Source organism: Bactrocera oleae, chromosome 2 (assembly GCF_042242935.1).
Source record: "Bactrocera oleae isolate idBacOlea1 chromosome 2, idBacOlea1, whole genome shotgun sequence".
Taxonomy (NCBI): domain Eukaryota; kingdom Metazoa; phylum Arthropoda; class Insecta; order Diptera; family Tephritidae; genus Bactrocera; species Bactrocera oleae.
Window position 1 is genome coordinate 22,193,676 of NC_091536.1, and position 24,014 is coordinate 22,217,689.

Here is a 24,014-nt window from a genome sequence, read left to right on the forward strand (position 1 = left end):
TTTAGTAACCTAAAATTATTAGCAAACTACTTAAATAAATATTTAGCAAGAGAAATGGAAATGTTATCAGATATGTTTCAGTATTTTTTTTTTTTTTGATACATTATCAAATAAGTACGAAGAAAATTGACACTTTTGAATTTTGGATTTTTATTACAACTATTTCGTGTTTTCTTATTTGATCATCTCTCACGAGTTGTTGCGTTCAGGTAAAATATATTTCAGAATGCCAGTTCGTATCAATTATTGAGGAATTTTCTCACTTACATATGAGTGGTTTATAAGTGCAGTTATCAAGACCTCCGTTATCTGCTGCGCTCTAACAGTTTACTCGCCACTTCTTTACGTTTAAGATAAACTAAAATGTTTTCTAAAATATATTTATATTTATTATTTTTATTATAATTATAATCATTTATACGCAAGTTTAAAACGAATTAATTTACAAAACTTATTAAATTAAATAATGAATTATGTATGTATTAGTGCTTACTCACAATTAGCATATAATTTTTTATTCTATAATTTATATTTTTAGGCTTTGCTGGGATTATGTAAACCCCTCTACTACTTTTAGTCAGTATGGTAATTTTGGCACTTAAATATATTTACATGTTTGTGCTAGAAGTATTTTTAAGCTAAAAGTATCAATTTCCATGAAAGTAAAAGTAATTTTTCAACAAAAAACAAAAATAATATTGCAAGTGTGCATATTTTACAAAAACAAATTACACGTACGCTTTGGTCTATTTATTATTGGCAAATTCAAAAATTTTGAATGTGAGGGCCACATGCCGCTCAATTATTCGAGGAACGTTCGGGTAGTCCAGTGCGCGTTATGACGCTTGTCGGTATCTCACCATTTGACGAACGTGTAGCTTCGATCGACTGCACACTAAATGAAATGAGCGAAGAAAATTGTAAAAAAAAAAAAAAAATCTAAGTAAAATAACACTTTTCTGCCACTTACCTTTGTGGGATCGGTTGTCGATTTAGCGGCGATGCATTCGATAAGTGCGGCGATTGACTTTGCGACGGTGGGTTGCTATACGGTGAATGACTGTCGCCAGTCACGTGTTGTACAATCGAGGCGTTACGTGGTCCGGTGCCGGTTACTGAGCTCCCCGCGCTACTCGCCACAACGACGTTTCCACCAACACCTCCGGTGGATACTGCGCCGGCAGCCGCACTGCTGCCATTACCATTTACGGACATATCGCGTATTTCACCTGCCAACGATTGTTGGCCACCACCAAGAATACCCGCGCCAACACCGCCATTCATCGGCAAACTTAAAGCGGATACTTGTGAAGGGTAAATCGTACCGTTAGGTGTCATCAGCGTCACATTCTGTGGCATGCCTGGCAACGCTGTGTGTGAGTAGTCATTTACTTTGAGTGAGTGAGCGAATGAAGACAGTTATAAAGAGAAGGATTTTCGTCAAACTCTTACTTACATGGTAGCGGTTTCATGGACGTCATGCCACCGTTATTCTTTGGTTTACGCTTACGTTTCTGTATGCCATCCTTCTTCATTGATTGCGGCCGATTCGTATTGTGCAGCTTGAAGTAGAGTCCGCAAGCGTTGCACACAGGATTGCCTTCGTTGTTACGCCGCCAAAGTGTTGTCGTCGTGGTGTTGCAGTTGGCGCAGGTGACGCCAGTACGACGATTGTTGGTATTAGCTGGTATTTTCGGTTTCGTTTGACGTGCTGGTACGCGCACATGGGTCGGCCGCAGTTGATTACAACCCGTAGGACAGTAGAAATCGTTGCCTTTCCGTATGTAGAGGGCGCCACAGTTCTCACACTTGGGAGACTCATAGACAGTCGGCACGAGCGATGCCTCGTAAGCAGCGATTGGTCCCGCGCCTGGCCAATGCGTAGTGGTCATATTGCCGGAGCCGTAGTCATCAACTACCTGATGGTGATATGTATTCTATAATATTTCCGTATGTGTGGAAGCAAAAGAAGGTGTAGAATTTGGATTTTAGATGCATAAACAAGGACAAATGAATTTTACCAATATTGTATGTGCGTACTTTTGTCGTGAAGTAGTAAAAACAAAGATACTTTCGTATAACTAGTCTTATATAATATTTGAAATATGTACTTACATATCCCGAGAATTCTACAGCTGATGACGCCCACATCGATTGCTCTTGTACGCCCGATTCCATTAAAGACTGAAACTGTCCCGACTGTCGCATGGCACCTAAATTCGGATCCGATTTACAAATCAACTGTGTTGAACCCGAAACACTATATAGACCATTATTAGGCGGTGGCAGTGCGTATGTGGGAGGACTCGAATAGTACTCGGTATTACCAAGATCTGTAAACGTCTTTGCCTCAACGGGATGTGCGGTCGAGTCGACCGCCGCAGGATTATAGTAAATAGTTTGTACGTTGCCATTATCCTGTAGCACATTACTGTAACGTTCGTCAGGATCGAAACGTAATTGCGCACCCGGATGTCCGCCGTGTGTCGAGGCATTAATGACGCCATGTGGATTTTGATGTTGATGTAATGCGGCTGCTGAAACAACGATTGTTTCACCATAGCCACTGCCTGCTGGCGTACAAAGTTGTTGTTGTTGTTGTTGCTGCTGCTGCTGTTGCATTTGTTGTTGATGGTGTTGTTGTGCGTCTGCAGTAGAGTGTTGATCCTTTTCGATATCTTCGAGTTTAATGGCTGCACCAGTTTCGGTGCATATAATCTGTTGACCATTCTCTGTGGTGGTGTACGTATAGACGGCGGTGCCAGGCGGTGGATGCTCTTCATTGCGTGGTGCCATTACCACATAATTGGCGGGCGATTGATGATGATGGTATTCAGACTGTAAGTCGGGCCCCTCTGCTTCACGATTATCGTTTTCCTCACTATCGACGCGTTTACGAAAACAACAAAAGAGAGACATTTAAGATTCAAAGTAATGAAATCGACAGTCGTACGAGTTTTAACCATATTCAAACTTTTAAAATAATGGCGAATTTTTGATTTTGGTCCTCAAGTAAAGTGTCGCTACGATAAACTACTAATCAAAATCAAAACCTTTTGCTGCTGTTATGCTTATAAGCCTTAAAAATAAAAAGTATTTTCTATCATACTCTATTGAGATTTTCTTTTTTTTGCACCAGGCTTCAAACAGAATACCCACACTTAACTATTATCAACAAAATTAATAAATATTGTTTAGAATTTACTCACAATGTGCCCGCTGTTGTCAGTATTCGTCGCTGTTGCGAGTTGCGCGGCAGCGGTATGGTGTATGTATCCTCACTGGATGTTGGTTGAGTGCCGGTAATCGAAGCCACCGATGTGGCCACGTTTGCAGTTGGCTGCTGTAACTGTTGTTTTTGTTCTTGAGATTGATTAGGCGTCAGTGGCTTTGATTGACTAGAAATCTGTTGTTGTTGTGCAGCTGATTGCTGTGCGACTTGTTGCCGCACAGTTTGTGTTTGATTCAAGTCCTGCGCAACTTGCTGCTGTTCCTCAGCGCATGCTGTAGCGGTTTTTTGTGTTTGCAATGTTGTTGTTGTTGTGACAGTTGGCAATTGAGTATCACCACTATTCACTTCCGTTTTGATGTTGGTTAATAAATGTTGCTGCTGTTGCACCTGTTGTTGTGCTTGTTTGGCAAGTACCTGTTGCTGTTGCTGCAATTGTTGCTGTGCCTGTGCTTCCATCTGCAACAAAGTTCAAAATCGAAATGAAACTAAGCTCGATCACTGCTACAAGTGTGATATTTGATTTTTGTATTGTAAATTGAAGTGGGTGAGGCGACATTGTCGTCATTGTCATAGTCTTTCATTCGTCATCTCTGTTGTGTCATTGGTATTGTTTGCATAGCTGTTGGTGTTTTGTTACTGTCATCGTCGGCAAAGTTTGTTTTCGCTTATTCGAAAGCGTGACCCAAGTTCCGGTCATAAAACAGTCAGCTTGTAACTCAAACCAATCGGCAAACAGGCAAACAGGCAAAAGTAGAAGAGTAGAGAAGTAGAAGAAAACAAATTGGCAAGTGTTAAGCACCACGATTTTCTGAAAGTCCGAATGCCGATTCAGGGCACCTCAAGTGCAGACCATCCAATTGTTGACGCACTACTTCCGTTAAAACGTGCCCATAAACGTGTGTCAATGTCGTCTGTATACAAGTATCTGCGACAACAGTATGTACAGTGTTTTCTTTCAAGCGTTACTAAAACTAAAGTAGGGAAAATAATCTTTAAAATTATTTTTAACTCTTCAAAAGCATTTTGTTTGAGGAGTTTTTTACTAAATCGAGTAGTAATCGAGCTGACATAACCGTATCACAATTAATATTTAAACATATACTTCCATATCTATATTTGAGCGTTTCATAATAGTGATTCTCGGTATTATCCGACAACTGTAGAATATTGCAAGTTAGTGTCAGGTTGTATTCAACAAAATTTATTACACGGTAATGCTGTATGAATTTGAATTTTTTTTAATCTTCTGACTCTTAAAATATACTGAAACGATTAAAGTTAAACCGGTACTCAGAATATTAAGGGGGTATTCTAGTGTAAAATTTCCAAAAAATCGATTTTTTCATATTTTTAAAGTTTAAATATTTAAGAATATGTCTACGAGAGGATTTTTAAAAATGTAAATTATTTTCGGAGATATAGACATTTTACTGGTCCGGCTGGGTCTAATCCAACAAAAGACTTTACGCGAAACTTTAAATGCGTTTTTCTCAGACCAGACTTTCTCCATGCGATACTCACGATTTGTCGAGCTCTAGTGGACCGATTTACTTGAAATTTTTTAGAGAATCCTCTTTATAGATATATTATATATACATATATTCTTCAAATTTTTATTTTATATTTACTATTTTTAAAAAATACGATAAAATATAAAATGGTAACAAAAATCATTTGTTTTTAAAGCTTTTGTTTGCCAGTTTTTTAAATTTTAACTTATTTTTTAAATTTTTTTCTGTACTTTGTAACATTAATAAATAACTGATAAAAAAATCGATCGTAAAAATACTGATTGCTTTTTTTTTACAACACTTTAAAAATTACCTAAAATTCATGTCTCTAGACTAGAATACCCCCTTAATATACTAGTGTGTCCCAAAAATAACGGAACTTTATATTTCAATCTTACACAATAATCATTAGCAATATTTAGAAGATACATTCATCATCTTTCAAACGCACTTAATTTTATGTAAATTGGATGGCTGGTGTTAAAGCTACACCCATTTAAATAAAAGAAAAAGTGTGCAATTGTTCCATTTTCATAAACATCAAATATATAATTTTGTGTTAAATTTGAAAAAAAAAATCGCTGATACGAATTGATAAAAAAAGTGTTGTGTTTTACACGATTAAATGGTCGTGAGGATTTAAATAAAGAACAAAATTCAGATCGTTCCGAAGCTAGTAATATTGCTGAGTTGTTGGAAAAAGCCCGTGAAATTATTGGATTCGATGCAAATTTTATTATAAGAATGTTGATTTAGGGATTAAATACAAGTAGAAACACTAATTGGTGAATTTCATCTAAAGATATGAGTAAAAGAAAAAAACCCGTGCGGGGTTCACATGAATTAAATGAAAATCAAAGAAGTGAACGAGTTCTTGATGCAAAAACAGATTTCTCTTATCAATTATTCTCCGCCTAATCGCTTGATCTATCATGCGCTGTTTGATCGTTCCAAACATTTTATTCTATATTCAAAGAATTCGGTTATTTTTAACCCGTGGTACACTGTTTAATTTAAATATCTGTATTTGAGAAAAATATTTCATGATATGATTTTTTCTGATATATTTTCTCTCGTATCTGTCTTTGAGAAAAATATTTCATGATATTTTTTTTTCTGATATATTTTCTCTCGTATAGTGGGCGTGCAGGTTATATTTTAAACACTGTATGAACACACATAAAAACTTTTGTAAGTTTCTACTTTTATTTATACATATGCATACATATACATACATGTATATGAAGTAAATTTTCCAAAACTAGCGGTGAACTACAAAAACCTCTGTGAGTTGGCGGCAAATAAATGCAATTTGTCACCTGCAATAAAAATCATGTCGTTATTAATGCCACACGGGCCTATTTCAAACAAGTACAACAATATTTTTCACTTTTCATTTCTAGAGCAAGTAAAGGAAAGGAAATCGTTGTCAAGAATTTCAAGCCCGAATTCCAAACACATACACACACGCATACCAACAAAGCCACATACCTTTAGGCATGCTCATGAAGTAATTTGTTCGAAGCGCGCTCAATTCTTGTTTTTGCCAAGCACTGGTACTGACACTGCATGAGTTGATGAGTCGTTGACATAACAAAAAGCTACAACAACAATCATATAACATGAATACCGTCTGGGGTATTGGTAATATTATATTTGACTTGAGTATTGTTAACAACATTCGCACCTACCGACAAGCGGAACATTTTCATTTATGTACAAAAGACTGACTATATGCTGTTTGTTCAAGTCAACGGATGTCGATCGGTCGATCGGAAATCAAAGTTGACAAATTTACAGTTATGAAACAAAAGGTGACGAAGTGTAAGCGACTTGCAACAGAAACAAAATATTGAGTACGAAAAAACAGACTTTGAAATTGACAAAGAAAGGGAAGTGAAAAAGTCGACTGAAACAATATCATAGCATACAAATGATAAGGAAATCAATTTCAAAATTACATTTTAGAAAATGTTGATTTTTAACAATTAGCCAATAGTTAAAAAATGGCTTCAAAATACAAAATTATTTAATATTTATAATAACATAGTCTGCATATCTTAAATAAAATAATTTAAGGCTACATAATGAGTCACTCCCCACATATGCTATTTCACAATTCCGAAATTCCCCTCAAGGTATCATAAAAATTTCTTCAACACGTCATTGAATATATTCAACAAATATATAATATATTTATTTAATAATATATATGCATGTGTTTAACAGTAAATATACACATTTAACAATTGAACGTGCACCAAAGTTCGAAAATGTTTGCAAGTATTTACCAAACAGCGACAACTCCCTAATTTGTCATGAATTCTATATAAAAATAAATATTAAAAAAAGATCTTAAACCAAAGCAAAAAAAGACACTCAATTGGGCTATACAAGATATTTGCCTACTTATTTTATTGTATTTATTTAGCTTACCATAAATTTATCTAACACTTGGAATGAAGATATCTTTTGAGTTACATTCCAGGTCAAAGCGCTTTAATATCAACATGCGTATATTCGTGTGTTTGTTTTGCACCCATGCTTCTTTTAGGGCTCATACAACACTTCGACGTTTATCTTAATCAAGTCAAGGTCATTGCTATCACCAACAGATTTCAACAACTGATATGCTGATTGTAAACAAGAAGTTACTTAATAACTTCCTTTATCATCAGAATGGGCGTTATTAACTGATATTTATTCATTCAAAGATGCGCAGAATTTTGTAAGCGAGATGTTTTGTGCATCAGTCCAAAACGCACCGGAGAACTACATATGAAAAAGCTGTTTAGAAAGTTAGTGCCGCACACGTTAGCAATTCAACAAAAACTGGATCAAAAACAAATCTCTCAGCATAATTTGGAGCGTTTTAAGCTGAGACTTGGATCTACCACCATGATTCTAAAATAACACCAGACCTTTTACAGTGTTGTTCAGCTTGAAAGCAGGGGAAGTCACAATGATCAGCAAAGAAGGTTATGGCATTAGTTTTTTGGTATGCAAAAGCAATTTTGTTGATTGATTATCTGCAGAAAGGTAAAACAATCAACTCTGAGTATTGGTTTCTCATATTTAATCAGAACAATGCACCTGCATACAAAGGTATTTCAACAATGACAAAATTGAAAGAATTAAAGTACGAATTGCTTGAGCATCGACCGTTTTCACCAGATTTGGCTCCCAGCGTTTATTAGCTCTTCAGAAACCGGAAACAATTCCTTTGTGGAAAGCGTTTTTCGTCGAACGAAAAAGCTATTAAAACCGTAGATAAGTATTTTACCAAGCCTCCGGAAAGTCATTATCGCGAGGGCATAAAATTATTGGAGGATCATTGGAATAAGTGTATTAAAGTTAAGAGAGATTATATTGAAAAAAATATATATATTTCGTACCAAAAATAGTATTTTTTCATTTTGAGCTCAGAAACTTTTCAACCGACTCTATAGAGGGTTCTTAAAATTGTTTTTCTAACAGACAATCAAAATTAAATGTGCTGCTTTGAGCTAAAAAAGATGACGAACGAGTTTTGAGAAGTTAAATGAAGTTTTAAGCAGCTGAAATGCGATTAACATTATTTCATCCATCCTTTTTTTTATTTCTTACGTTTGCTAAATTTAAATTTTTGTGAGGAGTGCATCATTTCATGTTTCTATTTTTTTTTTATTTTACAAAATTTTAGTCGCGTGCTGTAATAACACCTGTTGTTAGAAAACAGTTGCACAAATACGAATATGTTTATATTTATATTTACATTTATGCGTACATATAGGCGATATCTATGCAAGAAATAAACTTAAGTGGCAAACGTTGATTTTGCAGCTTGGCATATATCGATTTCATTATTTAAATATTGATAAGATATTAAAAACAAAAACGTTCAAATCAGCTACTCACAAAACTCTCGAGGCATATCAACGCTTACATGTGCATACATACATAGGTATGTACTATAAATACGTATAAGTTCAATTTTTATCAAATCATATTATCGCAAGATATGCATTAATACAAATATAAATATGTATGAGTATGTATAGGTAAGTATGTATATCATTGAGAGTTGAACAAATACGCGTATGGGCGCACTCAAGTTGGTCAAATGGTTATCATTCAGTCAGCAGCGACACTTCACTCCTCACACAACAGTTAAATAATTAACATCATCATCATGATCATCAGTAACGCCGTCGTTTCCATCACATCAACCAACATTAGCAACAACAATACAACAACCTGACTTGGTGATTGCTGTACAACAAGCCATCGCGAACGCCAACTTATCTGCATAATAACAACAGTAACCGTTGTTGTTAACAATTTTGATTGGGGGCTGATAGTGGCTGGTTGGTTAGACATTTGAACGTGTGAAATAAACTTTTAATTTTATATACCAAGATAAATATGTATATTCGTTAACATATACGAGTACATACGTAGACAAGTTTTTACGAGTATTACTACAATGAATTATTGCTTCATAAAAGTTGCTCAAAGTATTTAGGCAGCAATAAAACTTTGGGTGCTGCGTCAAAACGCTGTAGAGGAAAGCAAATACACACACAAGCGCACAAGTGTAGAGAAGAAAACTTTTTGATATTCAACAGGTAGTTATATGGACTAACGAGTTGTATACAAAAATAAAATATAGCTTAAACTAAGGCAAGGCGCTGGCACAAGTATTAAACAAAAAATAAGTAAAGGGGAGTAAAGCATGTTTCAAATATCGTTTTAAGGATTTCCATAGGTTATAGCTTTAACATACTATAATTTAAAATCGATAACTCAAATAGTTTTCGGCTGGCAGCCTTCTAAAGTGTAACCGCCCAGGTCATCAGCTCCATCAGTTAAACAGCTTTTTCTCACAACTAAAGTTTTTCAAATTTTTTACATATATAATTACTCGAAATCAACTTTTATCTGCATGTCTATAATAGTTCTCGATAACAAGGCCTACCATTTTATTGCTTTACGCACAAATCGAATTTTAGCAGCACAAAATTGTTGATAGAAATTTTTTTCGACAGGTCATTGTATTTACAGTATCTACTAGCAGAGACTTTTTTTTAGGTTTCATGCGCGAAGTAGGTCGGAATTACTGCCGCAGTGGAGAACATTTTTAATAACGTTAACATTTTAAAACAATTGGTACTGTAGTTTCCCAAAAACTCGCATACTATAGGCTGTAACACTAAGCTAACTTGAGCATAAGAACAATAGTGCTATTTACGAAATGCAGACAAAACCCTTTTAATAGCCAAACGTTAGCGACTTACATGAGAGCTCTATGAGCTAATCAGAAATCAATTAGGTTATTATTTCTGCCAAAAAAATTAAGTGATTCAACTATTTTTTTTTTGTCGTTATAATTATAATTTTAATGTTCACTATTTTTTATATAGGTATATATATTTGTTTCATGAAGTTTTCGCCTCCATGACAATAAAAAAACTAGCAATTTCCTGTATTGCACGGTATTAGTCATCAATGGGCAGGCGCCACCACATTTAAACAGATACAACGAAACTCACTGAATCGGATAATCAATGAAACAAAAAAAATAAAATAAAAAATAAAAAAAATAAAAATTCACTTCGTATGACACGCTTCCCTTCGGTTGCTCACTTTCACAGCATTATATCCGCTGTCCATTAAAACTGGAAAGATCCACTATCTTTATGAGCAATTAAATTTGTGTCGCTGGCGTCAAAATTCCTTTCCTCATGTGATCTAGAAAACTCAGCACAATATGTGTGTGTAAGCATACCAGAAAAGCAGCCACTCAGTGTGACTGGAACGGCTCACGAGGAATGTTCCAAAACACAAACTCAAACTAATAAATAATCCAATAAAAACAATACAATATTGTCTAACAAATTTTATTTCATTATTATATACTTAAGTAACCTCTTCATAGCAGTTAAATATTTAATTTCACTCAGCGCCGGCGCAATTCATTCATAAATCGGCCGGCGTAAAGCGATCAAGCGCACATTTGAGAAGTGCAAATGCACTGTACTTAAAATTAGGACACACACTGCATTGCAACAATAGAAATTGTGTAATGGAAATATTATGTCAACGGTATCAATTCAGAGCGGTGAAAAGTGGAAAAGGATAGCAATTGATCGTATCAAAGGTTGATAGGACAAGCGCACAAGCAACACGGCCAGGGAGATGTGTGCATTAAGGATCAAAACTTATGTGTATGTGTCTGAGTTATTTAATGAATGAACGCACTCGGCTAGTGTCGTGTGTGACATTTGTAGGCAGGAAGTGCAGCAGCCGCTCAGTCGACCAATCGCTATCGAGTTAATTTAACAGTTGGCTTGGATTCTCATCTACTGATATTTTTTATAGATAAATACATTAGACACGCGCGAGAACAACCTACAGCTAGTTATACACTATATATAACTATATGTATATACGTATATATAACTAGCTGTGCAGCGAAAGGAGATGCAGGTATGCCAAAGGATATGCGGGCATGTGTGTGTGTGTGTGTTTTGTGTATACCCGTCTGCTATGAAGTTATTAAGGATATAACTTTGATAAGCCAATGACAGTGGCGCCCGCGACATTAGTGCGGCTGTTATGCTTTAAATAGGTGCTTGGCTCTGTTATATTATATAAGAGTCTTGATGTGCACCTATTGGGATATACAGAATACCGTTTCGGCTCATAAAAATTGCCTTCTATTACTGTGCGTGCAACATGTTTTCAATTCATTCACCAATTTATAAATATATACACACACATTAAATTCTATGTACTCTCTATTGTTAATTTATATCCTTATAGCATGAGAGTTTTCTTTAATGAAATTACTTTTAATTACTGAGTCATTTGATTAGTTTTATTATGAAAATACAATTTGGTAAGCTATTTTTTAGTACTAGCTTGAGTTTTTAGTTTAAAAAAACCAAACCAAATTAGACCCTTTTTATTCAGTGTTTTTTTTTTTTTTACATTTGTAGCTAATAAGTTTAAGCTGGTGCTACTGGTAAAGATACTCACTCATTTCACTTGCGATTATAATATTATATGAAATGAATATTCTTTTGTTATAATCAGAAAAATATATTAATTGAACTGTTAAATATATGCACCAGCTTTGATAGTCCATATTCAGACGATGACTTGTTACCCTGTGCTGAAAGGCATTCGTTTGAATATAAAAGCACGAAATGTAGGAAAGTTAAAGCGGCATCTCGATAGGTAATTAACGATTGCTAAAAACCTGAATTGCTAGCAATATTGCCAAGAGAGATTGCACATTGCTAATGTTTAGCAATTGATGTCTTAAAACATTTCATGCCATAAATGAACTGTCGTTTTAGTGTCGAGCTTTTTTCCTTGCCAGCAAAGATTAAACGGCAATGTCTTATGTTTTGTTGCGTAAACTGCAATTTAGCAAAGTAAATTTCTACCTTTTTATGCTTTACATAAATTTTGGTCATACTCATAAAATTTTTTAACGGTTCTCGTGCTCAAACTGCGATATATATCAGCTCGAACATACCTACGACGCTCCGGTATGAATAATTTATGCGGAGATTGCACCATTGCTGTAGGCAATAACACATGCCATATTTCTTTAAAATACATATGTATCTCGTCAACTAAAAAAGTGTTCGATACAAGTACTTGATTTCGATCGTTCAGTTTATATGGCAGCTATATGCGTCTGATATCGGCGGTTCCGACCAATGGACAGCTGCTTGGGGAGAAAATGCCAATAGCCGAAACCCGTCGGAAGTTTAAGCAAATACGAAAAATTTTCGTTGTTCTCGCTCTAACAAACAAAAAAATTATATCTTTGCTGTCCAAAAAAATATCGCTTATATACAATATTACTTAGCCAGCACAGAAAATATATACAAAGAAGTTGAAAAATTTTGAAAATATTCTATTAAAATATTAAACAATTTTTACTTTCTGTGCATTCATTCAGTAAAGTGTTTCATTCTAAACTATCTTATAAACAAAAACAGCATATTTTTGTTTGAGAACTCTTTTGATTTTATTTTCTTTCACTGCTATCAGGTCCACATTTAGATAACTTTTCCCGCCTAATTCACATTTTGGCCAGATAAAAAAAAGTGGCGTTCCACCAAAGATAGTGGCGATAAAGGTGTCAGTATATACAATACATAAGTATAAAATATTCTGTGCTGATATGACTTCATGCTCATACATACCTTGAGTTGCATTTCGTTTGCTAAGCCTTCCACTTGTTTTCATAACACACTAAGCACTAATTAGTTAAAAAATACTTTTACAAATGAAAATTTGGAAAAGCGGATTTTGATTCGCAACAGCGTTCGCCACAACTTTTACAATCAATTATGAGTAGATATTATTTAGCACAACTTTTCACTGTCGCCTTTCCTCTTTTTTCAATCACTTATTATTCTGTCAGCTAAAGATCTTGCATTAGATGAACTACAGTTAACCCGGCAACTTGTTTCGCGTAAATTATGGTAATTTGGAGTTTGGTTGTTGGAACACACTTCCTCGGGCGGACACATCTATGTTAATGACAACCCGACGCAGTGCGCGTTTAACACCTTTTCGTTCCAATTAATTTTCTCGAGCGGTACCCAAACCTACTAAACTCCCTCTATGACACAGTCTTACAAATACATACACAAATGATGAATATATACATATATACTCATATATTCACACAAATACTAGTGCAATTTGGTTACTTGTCTGTATATATTTACCTCTTAGAACCTCCGGACACATTGCAAAGGCACACTGCTACATATTGCGGTCGAGTAGCGGGAAGCCGCATATTTCACTGTTGTACCACAAATTTATATATACGTATGTTTGTTTGTGTGTCGCCTGTAGTGGTGTTTGTGACTGAGCGTTGTGCATGTGTGAATTATGATTTATTTGCGACCACTCCAGGTGAGTTGGCATGTATGTGTGAGTTGCTTATCTTATCGCTTGATAGACGTCGTCGCCGCCGCCACCGTCGCTGATATCGTCGTTGCTTGCTGGTAAACTTTGTTGTCGCATCAGCGATAAGTGTACGTGTACGGCGTCTGTGTGCGCGGGTGTGCAAGCGTGAGCGCAAATATAGTTGTATGCGTGTCCTGTGCATTGCGCATGCGCGTTCAGTTTGTTGGTTTTTACTCATACGTCAATTATTTTTGTTTATTCACACGTCAGTATGTATGTGTTTTTTCACAAGCGCATATATTGTTTTTGTAAACCTCATTATTCCTTCGAAACGAGAAACTTTTCGACCTGTTCGAGTCCAAATGCTACATAGCTACAAACATGTGGAGCTAAAAGCATGTTTACCTAAAAAAAATAAAAATAAAAACGACAATGAGAAGCTATATGTTTTATTTTCAACGTATATACACGCTTGTATGCGATATCAAATTAGAAAAAGTAGAAAGTCATTTTGAAAGAATTTTACTTTAATTAATATATATTTCCTGGCGTATTAAAGTTTGCATGCGCCTATAAGATTTTATTAAATAAATTAAATTTCACAAAAAACAAAAATTAATTTTAGCGTTCTCAGCTTATTATTATATAGAATACTGTAACAAATATAGACAACAGTGTTTTAATTGCGTGATATTTACAATCGCTTTTTTCAGGTTATCAGAGAATTTAGTGAATATTTTGATGAGCTTTTAGTTGTCATAATACCCAACCAGGTCAATTTTGTGGGGACTTTTCCTCAAACTGTGCGTCATTTATACTCATAAATTTCATAGGAGAAATAATAGTTCTTGATAAAGGAAATCCATTATATTTGCACTAAATTGAACATTTTACTTAGCATAGTTAGAAAGAGCTTATTAACATGCCGCGTTTTGTTCGATAATTTGTTGATAAATAATTTCATAATGTCACTCTCATAGCAACCCCCGTCCCTGTTGGCACAAAAACCAGAGACAGTCCGTTTTCACAAGCTTCTGTTGAGGCGAATTTTCACCAGCAAAATTATTCGCCATCGACAAAATAACTTGATGCCAGGTACACACTATAAGGTGAATGCATATGAACCTCCAAGCAAGCTCCAGGAGATTCTAGCGAGTCACCATCGGTATGTGTGGGCTTGCTTCAGACGGCGCGATTGTTAACAGTCAGGGTCCAAACTAAGATTGTAGTGGGAAAGCAGCTCATATCAGATGTTGCTCAAACACATAGCAAAACCTTCCTGACCATTTATACTAGTTTGGATTCGCTCCAGAAACTTATTGATTTTGCTGCGATTTAGCAACGATTCGCAGATATAAGGTCATACATCGGGCTTCATTTTTTGTATGGAGCCTTATCTAAATGGTTCAAAAAATGTGTTTTATGCAATGTTTTACTTCTGCAGAATTGATACAATGCTTGCATGGTGGTCGGACTCGAGGATTTCCACTATTTTATCGATATTTTCGTTAATTGGCCTTCAAAGTTATCGGAACGAAATCGATGAAAATAAAGTTGCGCACACATTTTCAGCCACCTGACTAGCACTTTCGCCTTTATCGAAGTAAAATTGTTAAATATGGCTTATTTTATTATTGCTGGTGTCCATCTTTATAGATGGATGGGATATATAAAGAAAATAAATATAGTTTGAAAAAACTAAAAAACACACTTTTAAAGCACTTCAAACTAAAAAGTAAAAAATAATTTCTTATATGAACTAACAGTAATATTGACCAAAAAATACTTGTATTATTGTGTGAAAAGTGTGATATGCTCGATATACGAAAAAAAATATGGCAACAACCATCTCACGCTTTTCTCACAATATTACTTAGTATTTCCCGGTCAATATTACTGTCAGTTTATAAAAATAATTATTTTTCACTTTTTAGTTTGAAATGTTTTAAAAACGAGTTTTTTAGTAATTCAAACCATACCTATTATTTAGCCACACGTAGTTTTGCGTAAATTTGTAATTTAAATGGCAGCATGGAAAGTTAATGCTTTTAGCAGCATAGTTTTAGGAGCATTTTTTTTTTGCATGATGGAGAGTTAATGCTTTTAGCTGTATAGTTTTATAGTCGTTGTACGATTTCGCCCATTTTTACAGTATGTGATGGAAATGGCTGGATAACCTCACATACCAAATTTGGTTGAAATTACTTCGATAGTTGCTTAGATATACGATTTCACCTAAAGGTTGGTGGTGCCACGCCCATTTTTCAATTTTTACACCTCCTTCTATAAAGTTCTTCCCTATCATCTTGTTTGTGAAAAGGCGCATTTATTCAGTGAGTTATTGCAATATTTGTCGTTTTTGCCACCCATTTTCACAGCTAGTTTCAGCGGTTTGAGGATATGTACATTAAACCATTTAAGGGGCGGAACTACGCCTACTTTTATAAAAATTTCGGCCTTGTTACCACGATACCCGTACCAAATTACTGTTTCGCAAAATATATCCGTATTTTTTTTGGCATTTTACCTTGATGTAAGTGTTTTAATTCGCTGGCAGTGTTGGAAGTAGTAATGTTTAAATTATGTTACGCCATTTGTAAAATGTCAAAATCGCAATCTGACGCACAGAGCGTAAAGCGCAAGGCATGTAGAACAATGCAAAGAGATGGTAGGCTTTATATTTACCGGTAATTTTAAGAAGGCAAAGTCAACAATGCCATGGCGTTTCATTATAATTGATGAGCGCAGCCATTGCAACAGACATATATGACTGATGATCGGCTGTGCCGAATGCTTGAGCTGCTGAGCAAGCAAAAGCCTAAAATCTGTATATATGAGCATACAGGTGGCGAAGGAAGGGCGTACATATGTACATATATATATATTGCTGAAGCAGCAAGCAATGAATTCCTATTGATGTTAATGATATTTTTTTTTACTAAATTTACCTTTTGTTTATTTAATTGATGAAGCACCGCACGCTCTTTCACTACATATCTCAAGTGCCACAAATGTGCTTAGATAGATTGGTTGCCACCATGACTATAAGCGGCTCATGCCATGGATATAACAAAGCGATTGTCTAATAGCGAATTTCGATTGCTACGCTTTGATGCATAGCGCCAAATCCAAATGGAGCTCTAGCAAAGCAACTAACTAAAAAGTAAAGGCCGCCCATAGGCTTACCTGCTGTAAATATGTTCTTATATACATACATACATATGTATGTCTGTATGCCGCCATCAAAATAAATGCACTTAGACAGCGATAATTTACCAGCGCACGCTTACTAGGCACGTAAGTAGCTATGAAAATACATATGTATGTACGAAAGCATGTGCTTAAGATTTTGTATATGAGTATTTATTTTCCACTGAGTGCTCTTACTTTTCCCATTCAAAATGCAACGAGTCATTCGTTTTGTCATTTTCGCAATCTCAGTAATAAAATTTAATTTGGTAATGCAGTTGCAGTTGCCACTGGCGGACTTTGCTATTATTCTAGTTATGCTCATGCAACATGTTGCCGCTGAGTATAATAGTTTTGTTCAACTAACGATTGCTTGTAACATCTACAGTTAAACGAAATGTAAATAGTATTATATACAACAAAGTAACAAAGTAGTTTCGGACTTTCGGTTAACTTCGTACCGAATTCATATATCGCCCAATCTGTAAGATATCTGTATGAAATTCAGAATACACATTTTCTTAGTGAAATGGATAAAATCGGATCCTAACCTTTTCCTAGCCTATAAGTATTTTCAAACTTCTAGTTAACTTTTTACGGTATATATCGGTGAAATAACTGAACAAAATTAAGGGAGTCAGTCAATAAAACGCTATAGGTTGGTGGCGAAAACGGATGAAATTGATTCACAAATGGGCCTCCATATAATACCTATAACGATAACTGTTATTCTAGTGGATATTTTGACGAATATATCGGGTAAATTTTAAGTTTTTTTAAATTACGAGGAAATATGATATTAAGCTTACCGCAGCCTTCCTAAACCTTCCTTCAGCCTCAGTATACCAAATGTAGTGTTTACCGACTTTACAATCGAGTTGAAACCGTTTATGTAGGGCGATATGTGTGATATTTTAATGAAATTTCTTAAGTAGATATATTTTCTTAAATATAATCGGACTAGACCTTGTTCTAAATTCAGTATACTTAATATGATTTGCGCCCCTCTTCTGCCTCTTTTGCTTTTGGACTCCTACATCCAATATATAATTAAATTTCGTCCCCCGTATACGAGCTGATAGCAACAGTTATTATTATGATAAATAAAGCCATTTATATTAGTTAGCTGCATTTTAATGTTGGATATGAGACGAACAGTAGTAATGAAACTAGGTGAGTATATAACCAATAGTATAAGGTAATATGACGCCAAGACTGATGCAATGAATTGTTAATTTCGCCGAATAATGAGTTCAATTCTTAAGCAACATTTTTTTTTTTAATATTTTGTCAACACCTGAACATATTGCACTGGCTTTGTTCTTTGCAAATTGCAAGAGAGAATTTTCAGTTGCACCCGAACTTAGCGCTTACTTACTGGTTTATTCTTGTATTCTTGTTGGTAACTAATAGTGGCGCTGGCGTTTGATAGAGCATTGTTGTTATAGCTAGTGCGCTCACAATGATTTATGCTCGCCATAACGTGCAATTAAAATTATCGTCAAATAAACGCTTCCTCTGCAAAAGCTAGACAGTTGCTGCCATCGCGTGAACTTGCTCATCTGCACAAAAGTATATTTTTTTAAATTAATGCTCGTATTATATGTGCGGATATATGTATGTATGTATGTATTTACATCTCATCGGCAATTCATTTAAATGATAATCATACATGAAACGGTAGCGAGTACATATTATATTAACACTTTTCTCAAACGGCAGCTTGGCGAATTCCCACTCATGTATTACATTTAACTGAGGTTGTTTTAATTTATAAATTTTCCTTCATCAAAAAATTGTTCAATTTAGTTTTGATTTCTATGGCTTTGCGGGGCTCCTTGTAAATTTTTTTTTTCGCGCAGAAGTAGGCACAACAAAATGCTTTAATACGAATCTTCTCAAACTAAGAGGTAAATTGTACCTATAAACCATGTATCTACTATATACATTTATACACCTATTTACCTCCACCACTTATGCCCGGTTATGCACGGTGTCGCTAGGCATACCATAGCATTATAAAGAGGATTGGAAGATATTAATATGTGTCGTTTCAAAATCAAAAATTAAACCTTAACTTTAGCTACACCGAAACTCCCCAGCCTTCCCAGCTGCATTTCTTATAGTACAAAAAGGTATGAAAAGATCTTTATTTTGCTTTTGATCGGTTAGTTTGTATGCCAGCTCTATGCTTTATTGGTCCGATATCGGCGGCTCCGACATATGAGCAGCATCTTGAGAAGAAAAGAACGGGTACAAATTTTCAGATCGATATTTTCAAAACTATGGTACTGGTACGTATATACCAGAAAGACGGGCATGGCTTAATCAACTCCACTCGTCGGTCTAATCATTTTTACAAATGTATATGTACAGGCACGTATAACTATAGAGTTACTATCAGAACTATCAACTATGCCATCGCGTTTTGCTAAAACCACAGCACCAGAGCTAGAAGCTGCAAAAGACGCCATACCAGTAGCAACCAGAGGAGCGGTAGGCTACGATATACTGTCTCCAACGTTTCTTGCTTTCTAGTTGTTAGAAACGAATAATAATCTGTGCATCGTATAAAAAATAATTTCGATTTATTTTGTGGTACTTATTAAAGAAAATTTGTCAAACGTTTACCTGCTTACTCAGTGCTGGTTTTATTTGAGTGGCTTAGATCGTCTTAAGGAATAATTAATTTATTAACTTACTTATAAGCATATTTGAAAAATATAAATTAATAAAGTCAAAAAAATGTGTGTCTTCCCTATCTATATAAAGAAATCAAACGCGACGTAGCTTATATGTTATTATTTATAATAATTTGCTCACTTCGATTTTAATTAAAATTATATTTATTATACATTTAGGAGAAATGTCTTGGTTTATAACGTCAAGAGTTAATAACGACCAAATTACAAAAAAATGCTATATACACATACTTTTATGATATATATCGTTCATATATATTATTAATTATTTATAAAATTTGTATATACATACATACACTACTTATATTTTCGACCGCAAGTTGCATTACTGTCAATTATTGGTTTGAAGTACGCGAAAACGAACAAGTGCTTACGTACACACTTAACTACAAATATATACTTACGTGCAGACATGCCTACTTATTTATGTGAAACTTTTATTTTCATTAATGTGCGCTCAAAACAAAACAGCAGAAAATCGAAAAAAAATTCCCCTATCCAACCTTATCAGGTATGTACTTTATACGCCCTGTGATATCGATGCGGTTGGGCAATAAATTCGTCAATATTAAATTTTGTGGCCCGATCGATATTTTCAATATACTTTTATTTCGTGTTTGTTTTTTTTTTTTTTTTTTGTATTGTTACTTTCTTTTTTTATTTACAATAAATTTTCGCTGTTTTATTTTCCGCTTTGTGCCACATGCTGATAAGCCAAACTTTTGCTACCTAATTTAAATTTCTTTTCGATGTTATTAAAAGTGCAAGTGAATAAAAATAATCAGCAAACCCATAAACTCAGTCACATAAGTTAACATTAACTGTATATATGTATATACACATGCAGCTTATGAACAATATGCTACATATTATATTATTTAATATATACCTAGATATATTGTGGTTCAATGCAAGACCTCAAAATATGGTTTTCAATGAACCACACCTTCAGCTACCTTCTCCCTTTCAAATAATTTTTGGTATGCATTAAGATATATAATACCCTCGCTAACCTCAGCCTGACTACCAAGCTTATTGAGGGTGTTTTCTAACATTGCACAAAAACAGGAAGCATTACCTGAAACAGACATCAACAGTGAAATTTAGCCATTATTGTGGCTTTCGACTCGGCTATTAGGAAATCATGATATAGCCAAAATCAATTATTTTTTGTGCAGGCAAATGGAGTTCAGTTGTAATTACTAACCTTATTGAATGTACATACTTCTATGTATGTATATAGGTACATATGTTCATACGCACGACGCTCTCCGATCGATATGGTGTTCAATAATAATTTGTGTAGAAAGAGGAGTGGAAACAAGTAAGCTGGTAGCCATATTCAAAGAGATGGAGGTTAATTGAGGTGTGTACAGCTGTGTTATTGCAAATAAAACTGAGTGCTTCCATATACTCGTACAAACAAAAACTGTCTGTCTGTAGTAATTCGTGCAATATGTGCAACATATGTACGTTGCCGAAACTTGTGAGCTGGCAACAGTAGTTTGGGGAAGTTTCGGAGCAGTCACGAGAGACATCTGTCCCAGGCCATAATTTATTTATTCGTTTAACGAATTCGTATTAACGAAAGAAACAATAAAACCCCTACCGTGTTGAAAAACTTTACGTTACGTTTAAATTAGCGTATCTTGGCGTCTGAAAAACTCTTCAAGGCTTCAAGGAAAAATATGTTTGTTGTGCTCTTTGCGCGTTCGCGATAATCTACACAGCGACGTAAGAATTTGAACTTATAATTTAAACTTCGCCAAGTCGAAACGATTCAGGCGTAATGTTTTGTGGAATATAAGAATTAATATTTATATACTGGTGATAAATGCAATGATCGTTGAGTGCTGACTAAACGCTTTATAGGCTACGACTTGAAGTCCCGAACATAATAAAATTGAATATTATATATTTTTAAAACCTTATATTTCTGAGATAAAAAAGCAACTCATTTATTATATAAATCAATCAAAAAATACTTTAAGCTGATTCTATTTTAGTTTACCACGAAATTTTTAACATTTAGAAGGAAACCTCGCAGACCCTACAAAGCATACAAGTATATACGAATGATCAGCGTAACGAGCTGAATCGATTTAGCCATGAACGTCAGTATATACGCACACTAATCTCTCAGTTTATGAGATATCGATCTGAAATTTTGCAGACGTACTTTTCTCCGCTAGAAGCTACTCATTTCGAAAACGCTGATATCGGTTTACTACAGCATATTTGTATGGGGCTGTATGGAAAAGTTTTTTATTTGACAAGACATCTCCATCCGAAATTTGGTATAGATCATGCCACAAGGCAACGCTTTAATCTCCGAACATATTGGACCACTAAACTGGGGTGTCAAAATCAAGTTAAATATATTTTTATAACTGTCAACCGTATTAAGCCAAAGTTAACGTTTTTTTTTCTAGTCTAAAAATAATTTACTATATAATAAACTTAATGCGCAAATTATTAATACAAATGTGTTTTATTCCATAATCATGCAACTCATAGTAAATATCTTAAAACGTAGGACAGTTCTTTTGTGTTTACTGTGTTGACTCATTACTTAGTTGATATATGAAATCGACATATCACAAATATGGTAAATGACAAATCGTTCTGTGGCAACTGCTGCCTGTCAACGTCAATACGATGAAACGCTTAAAAAACTTCGCTGCAGAAAGAAAGCCAAGTCTAAGGAAATTCTAGTTTATTAAACTTGATAAAATAGTGAAATCGCAAATACTTTTAAATGAAATAAATATTTAGTACACTTTATTGACACACGTGTAACTGACTTTCTACGCACATTTTTTACTAAACAATTTTGTAGTTTACATTTTTATGCGGACTCCAATCGCTTAAAGGATGTTTGAGAGCCGGTTTCTGTATTAGAAATTAAATTGTGGGTTGCCAAAGAGTTAATTTTTCGTCGCAGCCATAACGCCATAATGGCAAACACATACCCGTACACATCTGATACAATACATAAATATTTGTATGCATGTAACATATTTAATATTAATCATTTTGCCATTTTCCGTTTAGCTGATAACAAAAGTGAATATGAAATAATTAAATAAATAATATATTACACTCGACTTGTGATCAATGGCGATTGAACGCACGATGATTAGAAAACACTTGCTTCACATTATATATATATATATATATACATTTATTGATTCCAAGAAGAGGCGACTGCAATTTCAATTCAATTTGACACTCAACACTTCACTTCGGACATTCACACGATAACAATCACACAGCACGCACGATATTGAGTTGAGTACATGCTTACATATGCACACATTGCAGTAAATAAATTTAAAAAAATACTAAAACTCCAAATTGTTGCTGATTTTCACTCAGATTCGTTAAAATCATACTGATTATAAAAATTTACAATTAGAATTTTCAAATATTTTTTAATCTCATATTTTCTGAATTATTTTTGTTCATGTCATGTTAGTTACTACATATCTGTTTCGTATTCAATTTGGCACTGAATCGTAAAAAACTATGTTTAAATAAAATTTTTCACATTTTCAAAAGAAACATTTTTATACGGATACTATGAACATACGCGTAGAAATTGTACTAAGCTTTCTACCACATTTCAAGCTGATATATTTCCTATCAACAAATGATTTTTTCCTATCGTATATTCAGAATATCTCAAAATAGATAGTGGCATTAGATAAGTTAACGTATCTTTTAGAGATTTTGACTTCAAGCAAAACCCGTGAAGCACTCCCATGAAACTGCGCTAACAATCAGCTGAGCAAGCAATTAGGCTATAAGCGCGTTATATAGGTACACTAAGATATTAAGTCAACGCATATATTTTTAAGCGAGGGACATAAGAAATATTATCTCAATAATTTTCGCCGTTCCACTTAAAAGTTTTCAACTTTGCTTTCATATCTATTATTATTATTATTTCTTTATTGAAAAGGAATTATTTAATTACACCTTTGCAGTAATAAAAGTATCTGAATTATATATATTATTTATCATATCTCTGCTAGGTTTAATAAACTGCTTATTTTTATTCTTATCATACTGGCGTTAGTTTCAGTTTTTTCTTAATAGTTTGAGCTTCCTTATTTTGAAAATCATCTTAATTTTACTTGTAACTTCTCCAGCACAAAACTACACACGAAGATTTGACATTGCCTTTGGCGAGGCGAACAGCACTATTACTTTTATTATTTACAACTAAAAGGCAGGCTTTTATCGCTATCAAACTAAAATGTGCATTAAATCATATTTAATCAACTAATTCAAATTTCACTTAATTTCTATACCCCGCTTTGCTTGCTGTCTTTCTACATCCTCAATCTTTACGGTAATTATCTGCGTTGTCGATAGTTTTACTTTACCAAAAGCTGTTGAGCGTCATTAGTTCAGTATCGAATAGTTTCAGCGCCATTTATTTTGTTATGCCCATAT

General features: G+C 34.4%; 1 protein-coding gene across 8 annotated transcripts; it reads right to left on the reverse strand.

The window, feature by feature from the left end:
• Positions 1-735: 735 nt before the first annotated feature.
• Positions 736-22,982, reverse strand: GATAe (endoderm-specific GATA factor). 8 transcript variants are annotated; one of them, XM_070111745.1, is made up of 8 exons: positions 22,861-22,979; positions 18,230-18,413; positions 13,479-14,067; positions 3,210-3,688; positions 2,116-2,881; positions 1,457-1,937; positions 971-1,391; positions 736-895 (listed from the first exon to the last, which is right to left on the reverse strand). In XM_070111745.1, exons 4-8 carry the CDS (start codon positions 3,686-3,688, stop codon positions 799-801), a joined length of 2,244 nt encoding a protein of 747 aa, XP_069967846.1. In that variant the 5' UTR covers positions 13,479-14,067; positions 18,230-18,413; positions 22,861-22,979; the 3' UTR covers positions 736-798. The 8 variants fall into 8 exon arrangements, with proteins under 8 accessions (XP_069967846.1, XP_069967842.1, XP_069967861.1 ...); XM_070111741.1 differs by having other exon boundaries at positions 22,655-22,951; XM_070111760.1 differs by lacking the exon at positions 18,230-18,413 and having other exon boundaries at positions 22,861-22,982.
• Positions 22,983-24,014: the final 1,032 nt, after the last annotated feature.

What these genes read in the sequence shown, in the direction of transcription:
- GATAe (XM_070111737.1), bottom strand. An exon ending in CTGTAGAATTCTCGGGATAT is followed by an intron (nt 1,938 to 2,115) that starts GTAAGTACATAT and finishes GAAATATTATAG; the next exon opens with AATACATATCACCATCAGGT. An exon ending in GTCCATGAAACCGCTACCAT is followed by an intron (nt 1,392 to 1,456) that starts GTAAGTAAGAGT and finishes ACTCACTCAAAG; the next exon opens with TAAATGACTACTCACACACA.